This window comes from Triticum aestivum, chromosome 2B (genome assembly GCF_018294505.1).
Source record: "Triticum aestivum cultivar Chinese Spring chromosome 2B, IWGSC CS RefSeq v2.1, whole genome shotgun sequence".
NCBI lineage: Eukaryota > Viridiplantae > Streptophyta > Magnoliopsida > Poales > Poaceae > Triticum > Triticum aestivum.
Genome location: NC_057798.1, coordinates 747,700,748 through 747,707,772, shown reverse-complemented (window position 1 = coordinate 747,707,772; position 7,025 = coordinate 747,700,748). Strand labels below are relative to the sequence as shown.

General features: G+C 52.0%; 1 protein-coding gene across 1 annotated transcript; it reads left to right on the top strand.

Annotated features, from left to right (window-relative positions):
* The first annotated feature begins 4,131 nt into the window (after positions 1-4,131).
* LOC123047119 (ethylene-responsive transcription factor ERF008) lies at positions 4,132-5,527 on the top strand. Its single transcript, XM_044470609.1, has one exon. The coding sequence runs from the start codon at positions 4,339-4,341 to the stop codon at positions 5,074-5,076; it is 738 nt and encodes a 245-aa protein (XP_044326544.1). The 5' UTR covers positions 4,132-4,338; the 3' UTR covers positions 5,077-5,527.
* The last annotated feature ends 1,498 nt before the right edge of the window (positions 5,528-7,025 follow it).

Sequence of the window (7,025 nt, the reverse complement as noted above, 5' to 3'; positions counted from 1 at the left end):
CTCTGAGTAGCAAACCGGATACGTATAGTGGAGCAACCATTTGGAATAGCCCCAAGTGGAGCGTGGAAGCAGCATTTACATTATGACCTAGAGATTTGTGAAGTACATGCGGATGTGAATGTTGCAGACCCGTTGACTAAAACCTCTCTCACAAGCAAAACATGATCAAACCCCAGAACTCATTGAGACTTAATCACATGGTGATGTGAACTAGTTTAAGACACTAGTAAACTCTTTGGATGTTGGTCACATGGCGATGTGACCTATCAGTGTTAATCACATGGGAGTGTGAACTAAATTATTGACTCTAGTGACAGTGGGAGACTGTTGGAAATATGCCCTAGAGGCAATGATAAATTAGTTATTATTATTATATTTCCTTGTTCATGATAATCGTTTATTGTCCATGCTATAATTGTATTGAAAGGAAACTCAGATACATGTGTGGATACATAGACAGCACCATGTCCCTAGTAAGCTTCTAGTTGACTAGCTCGTTGATCAATAGATGGTTACGGTTTCCTGACCATGGACATTGGATGTCGTTGATAACGGGATCACATCATTAGGAGAATGATGTGATGGACAAGACCCAATCCTAAGCCTAGCACAAAGATCGTAGTTCATATGCTAAAGCTTTTCTAATGTCAAGTATCATTTCCTTAGACCATGAGATTGTGCGACTCCCGGATACCGTAGGAATGCTTTGGGTGTACCAAACATCACAATGTAACTGGGTGGCTATAAAGGTGCACTACAGGTATCTCCGAAAGTGTCTGTTGGGTTGGCACGAATCGAGACTGGGATTGAACGGAGAGGTATCTCTGGGCCCACTCGGTAGGACATCATCATAATGTGCACAATGTGACCAAGGGGTTGATCACGGGATGATGTGTTACGGAACGAGTAAAGAGACTTGCCGGTAACGAGATTGAACAAGGTATCGGTATACCGACGATCGAATCTCGGGCAAGTACAATACCGTTAGACAAAGGGAATTGTATACGGGATCGATTGAGTCCTTGCCATCGTGGTTCATCCGATGAGATCATCGTGAAACATGTGGGAGCCAACATGGGTATCCAGATCCCGCTGTTGGTTATTAACCGGAGAATGTCTCGGTCATGTCTGCATGGTTCCCGAACCCGTAGGGTCTACACACTTAAGGTTCGATGACGCTAGGGTTATAAAGGAAGTTTGTATGTGGTTACCGAATGTTGTTTGGAGTCCCGGATGAGATCCCGGACGTCACGAGGAGTTCCGGAATGGTCCGGAGGTAAAGATTTATATATGGGAAGTCCTGTTTTGGTCACCGGAAAAGTTTTGGGTTTTATCGGTAACGTACTGGGACCACCGGGAGGGTCCCGGGGGTCCACCAAATGAGGCCACCAGCCCCGAGGGCTGCATGGGCCAAGTGTGGGAGGGGACCAGCCCCAGGTGGGCTGGTGCGCCCCCCCACAAGGGCCCAAGGCGCCTAGGGTTGGGGGAGGGGGCGCACCCACCTAACTTGGGGGGGGGGCAAGTTTCCCCTCTCCCCCCCCTTGGCCGCCACCCTAGATGGGATTGGAGGCAGCCGCACCCCTTGGGGTGGAAACCCTAGAGGGGGCGCACCCCCTCCCTCTCCCCTATATATAGTTGAGGTCTTGAGGGCTGCCAACACATGAGTTTCTCTCCCTCTTGGCGCAGCCCTACCTCTCTTCCTCCTCCTCTCCCGCGGTGCTTGGCGAAGCCCTGCAGGATTGCCACGCTCCTCCATCACCACCACGCCGTTGTGCTGCTGCTGGACGGAGTCTTCCTCAACCTCTCCCTCTCTCCTTGCTGGATCAAGGCATGGGAGACGTCACCGGGCTGTACGTGTGTTGAACGCGGAGGTGCCGTCTGTTCGGCACTAGGATCTCCGGTGATTTGGATCACGACGAGTACGACTCCTTCAACCCCGTTCTCTTGAACGCTTCCGCTTAGCGATCTACAAGGGTACGTAGATGCACTCTCCTTCCCCTCGTTGCTTGTTTCTCCATAGATAGATCTTGGTGACACGTAGGAAAATTTTGAATTTCTGCTACGTTCCCCAACAGATATATATCCCCCAATCTAGAATATCATGACAAGACTCCTAGCTCCTACGCACCATCGGCCTTATCATCAACATCGGTGTCACTACCACCGCCCCATCATGCGCACCACGACACCATCAGCTTCACGGTGATAATATCAAAACAAGCAGTGGGGACTTATGCACCATCATCGGTCCTTCGCTACTTCTTGTGAAACGCCTCCTGTCCGAGGAAAAAAGGTAGCATCGATCGTAGTATATTGTACATGCAATTGAACTTGGGCCTCTATGGTGCAAATTTAATGTGGTATGAGAGCGTTGCTTATTGATTGATCAGGTTGCGACTATGTGGGATGTCGGAAGAGGGGGGGGGGGACTCGAAGGAGTGGCTAGCATCGATGTCCATTGAAGGATATGGGCTTGATTGGGAGCGTGTGAATTATGAAGAGTAGGAGACGAAGAAAGAGCTCGGGAGATACTCATTTTTTTTTCTCTTTTGAGTAAGGGGACAACTAAATCATTAAACAAGGACCGTGGCCCGTATCATTATTAACAGTGAATTGTGAAGAGTAGGAGGTAAAGAATGGATATTAATAGTGCAATTACTACAAAACAAACATGTTTTTTCATGAAAAGTAATTTAAATCATGGACCATTGGACTCAGTCATTGTGGGTGAATAGGATTGATCTTGTCAAAATTAAGTGGTTCTTTTGATGTTGGTATATATACATATATAAATAATCAGTCCGTTACTTGTTCACCAAATATGTGAGTGAAACTGTGATACTCTCACAGCAAAAGCACTAGCTGTTTTTTTTCAATTAAAAGAAGTATCGTGTGGTCGTTGATCTTACTGGGAATTCTACTATTAGGCTAGTCATAATGGGAGTAACATAAGTAGTAACATAGATGCCACATAAGTAAAAAATGACGTGTCATGTAATTAAAGAGGAGAGAGACAAATAGAGTAACATAATATATTACCATCACATAGCGGTTTCCAATACAAAATAAGTCTACAAAGCAATAAATGAAGATATGCATATTACTACACCTATGACACTTTCCACTGAAGGTGGTAACATGGACTAGTAACATATGTATGTTACTAGTCTAAGTTACTCCCCATTATGACTAGCCTTATATTTTTTTAAGGTTAGGCCACATAATTTTGCCTGTGGCGGATATCACCACTACTCGCCATTCAATTTGCATGGTGTTATTGTCCTAAGCGAATTGCTGCATGTCACGTGAATAAAATGCCATATCATGTGCATCACATGATGCAAAAAACGTGAGGACAACCATTTTTTCTTCCTTTTGCGGGGGTAAGGATAATCTTTTCATTGCCTAGTCAGATTTGTCATGTAAGACATGCATATTTCTTCTATAATTTGTCCTTATTGTATACTCAAAGCGATTACTTGTTGACCCGAAGATGTGAATGGAACTTGGACAAGAAGAAACCAGAGCGGCAACGGAGGTCAACAAAATTACAGCGTTGCGACAAGTGCGCAGGAAGGTTGGTGAGCAACAGAGAAGGATTGATCGAATGTGACGTTGCGGTCATCTTATCGTAATTTACCACGAGAAAGAACCTCTCAAGTTTTTTCTTGGACCAGCGACAACAACGATGTTGCTCGCTTCTGTTTCCACAGTGAGAGTAAATAACGAATTGTGCACCAGATACAATGCAAATTCCAGTTCCGAGGCAACCAATTCGCCACGCTAGCTTGTCCATCAGCTTCAGATCAAGCAGCCATGAGTTGACGCTAGCTGTGCCGGAAGTATATACAGATACAAATACGTACAACCGACCGATGTTGCTTCGGAGAATTGTACGTATGCACGTATCGGCTACTGGTCCAATATACGTACGGATATGCATGGGCCTCTGGGTGGGCCTAGCGATTTGGGGTGCCGCTGGCCTGGCTCGGATCGGGTCAGGCTCCCTTCCAAACAGCACAGTAGAGTACACTGCTGCTGCTGCCGCTGCTGCCGTCGATGTCCTCTTCTCTTCTCCCTCCCGAGCGGAGCTAGTTTATGATTATCCCAACCAAACTCTAATCATACCCCCACCCACAAAATCCCAATACAAATACCACCGCCCAGCAAATAGATAGATAGCCCGGACTGGAGGGAGGGAAGAGAGAGAAACCAGCTCCTGCAAACCAAAAGCTACTCCTCCTTTGCGCACGCGGCAGGGAGAGAGCAGCCGAGGCGGCGGCCGGCGGCTAGCCAGCATAGGAGCTTAGGTAGGTGGTAGGCAGCTCAGCTTCGCTCATGCAGCAGGGCGAGTACCGCTCGTCGTCTTCCAGCAAGGGCTCCGCGGGGTCGGCGGCTGCTGCTGCGGCTGCGGCGGCGGCCATGGCGCCTTTGGCGGCCGCGGCCGCGGCGGTGGCGGCCAAGGAGGAGCACAACGTGACCGTGGCCGTGGCGCCGCCCATCCCCATGGCGATGGCGATGCCGCTGCAGCAGCAGCAGCCGCGGAAGCAGTACCGCGGCGTGCGCATGCGCAAGTGGGGCAAGTGGGTGGCGGAGATCCGCGAGCCGCACAAGCGGACGCGCATCTGGCTGGGGTCGTACGCCACGCCCGTCGCCGCCGCGCGCGCCTACGACACGGCCGTCTTCTACCTGCGCGGCAGGTCGGCGCGCCTCAACTTCCCCGACGAGATCTCCGCGCTCGCGCTGTCGTCGCCCGAGGCCGCCGAGGCCGGCGCTGCCGGAGGGGAGATGGCGGGCGAGCTGGGCGACGGCGGCGCGCTGTCGGCCGCGTCGATCCGGAAGAAGGCCATCGAAGTCGGGTCCCGCGTGGACGCGCTCCAGACCGGCATGACCACGATGGTCGCCGCGCCCACGCACCAACGGGAGCGGCAGAGGCTCCACCACCACCACCACGCGGAGCCGCACGGCGAGGAGCTGCACCGCCACGTGAAGCAGCAGCGGACGGCGTGGAACGGGCGCGCCAAGAACCCGGATCTCAACCAGGCGCCGAGCCCGGACACCTCCGACGCCGAGTGAAGCAGCTAAGCAGCAAGAAGAAGCAGCGGCTTCCGGTCATCCACAACCAGTCGACCATGCAGCCAGTCTCCGGAGAGCAGCCAGCGTATGATCAACCATCAGATTCAGCACAACCAACTCAATCCAGTCCGCCGACCCACCTACCGTTCCGCCTGTCTCCCTAGCAAGCTCCGCCGCGTCGGTGAGGGCGCGCGGCGAGGTACCGGTGGTCGGTGGGTCGGTGGCGAGATTTTTCAATACGTTGTTCTGGATAAGAACAAGGGAGGGGAGGGGAGGCGGGGGACGCCACAAGTGGCGGTCTTTCCAAATGTCAAAAAAGACAGCTGTAACAGTGATAAAACAATCGCCACCATCTTCTTTCTTTTCTCCCTCTCTCCCTGGCTGTTATCGAGTAGATAAGCAGCGATTAGCAGTACAACTTGTCTTAATTAATCGCCCAGTTGGCCGACTCGATCGCCCCCTCCGTTGTTAATTGCTGAGTGCATCGCTTCTGGATTTTGATCTCGTATACAATTGAATTGATCCAGTGGTTCGTACGTACGTATCCCGTCGCTGGGCTTAATCCGGCTGTCTGCTGGTGGGAGCAGCAAAGCAAAGCATATCCGCGTTAGGTTAGGCATCGGCAGCCGGCCACCATGCACTCATTAATCAGTTGAGATGAGACTTTTCTCCGTCCATGTCTCTGCTGCATGCGTGTGTCTGGATCTGAATGTGCCGGTGCGATTATGGACGAGGGCGTCGTGGCGGATTGGTGCTGGTGGCTAATCTAATCGCCAACGAACCAAGTGGAGCTAGCTACATGAGCACGAGGCGCCAGTGGCAATTAGGATCGCAGGTAGAATGCTGGTGCATGCTGCTAGTATATGTACGGGTGATTGGTTTGGATGGGTGTTAGGCCACCACATCGGATGACCGAAAAGCAAAGCCAGCTCCAGCGCGGTGGATTGGTGATGATTGCGGTTTTCGCGCTCTGCATGCGCTGATCGGCCAAGTACTCCTGTCCGTCGCCGACCTGCCGCCAACGCGGCTAATCAGCGGTCGCCAGTACAAAGTGGATTGGACTGCGTGGCAACGACCTTGCAAATGCGTTGCACCGTCCCTCGGGTAGGGAGAATCTAGCGGTGGATCGATATGGGAACGAACCCGGCTCGGTGGCGTGCGTGCGTGCGCGCCACATCGACGGTGGTTAAACGTCATGGATCGGCACGGGGTGGCTGGAAAAACTTGAGATATGTCGACATGGGCAACGGCGCAGCAGGTGTCGGCGTGCACATGCTGCTAGTACTGATGGGGATGCGGACGGGAGGCGCAGGGAAAGAGTGGACGGCGACGGCAGTGCGGTTCCGGTACGGTGTGCGCCCACGCCGACCATGCATGCGCGCCTCCCCGCCCCGCCCCTCCCCTCCCCAATTTGCTTGGAGGGCAGCAGGTCGTGCATGCGGTCAGTGCGTGCTCGGTCCTGTCCTCCGGTGGGTCTCTCTCTGGTCTGGTCTGGTCTGCCTCTCTTTTGCGTGCTTGGATCTGCAGAGAGCATGCATGAGTCATCATCGTTAATCTTGGGCTATTTCTCGGTGATCCGTTGCGTGGGGCTTCTGCGCTTGTGTTTTGGATTTTATACAGCTACTAGTGTAATAGAGCGAACAAGGTATGTATGCTTGCGCCTTGCTCGAATAAAGGGGAAAGGAGGCGACTTTCACCTCACTCACACATACCATTTGCAGCGTGCCGTGTGCTCCCCATCGGACCAAACAGGCCGTCCAACAAACACGCAAGCCGGCACTGCATGCTCTTGGCTTGGACATCAATATAGTACTTGTTTCATGGGCCATATGGACAACAAGGAATGGCTTTATTTTCCAAGGCAGAGTACCTACTACGCAGCTTATATGCTTGCAGGAACAAATTCAAGCTAGAATTCAAAGGACGCGTCTAGGGAGCAGTGCTCGGTA

Excerpts from the sequence above, each read along its gene's own strand:
- LOC123047119 (XM_044470609.1), top strand. The coding sequence starts at position 4,339 with ATGCAGCAGGGCGAGTACCGCTCGTCGTCTTCCAGCAAGGGCTCCGCG.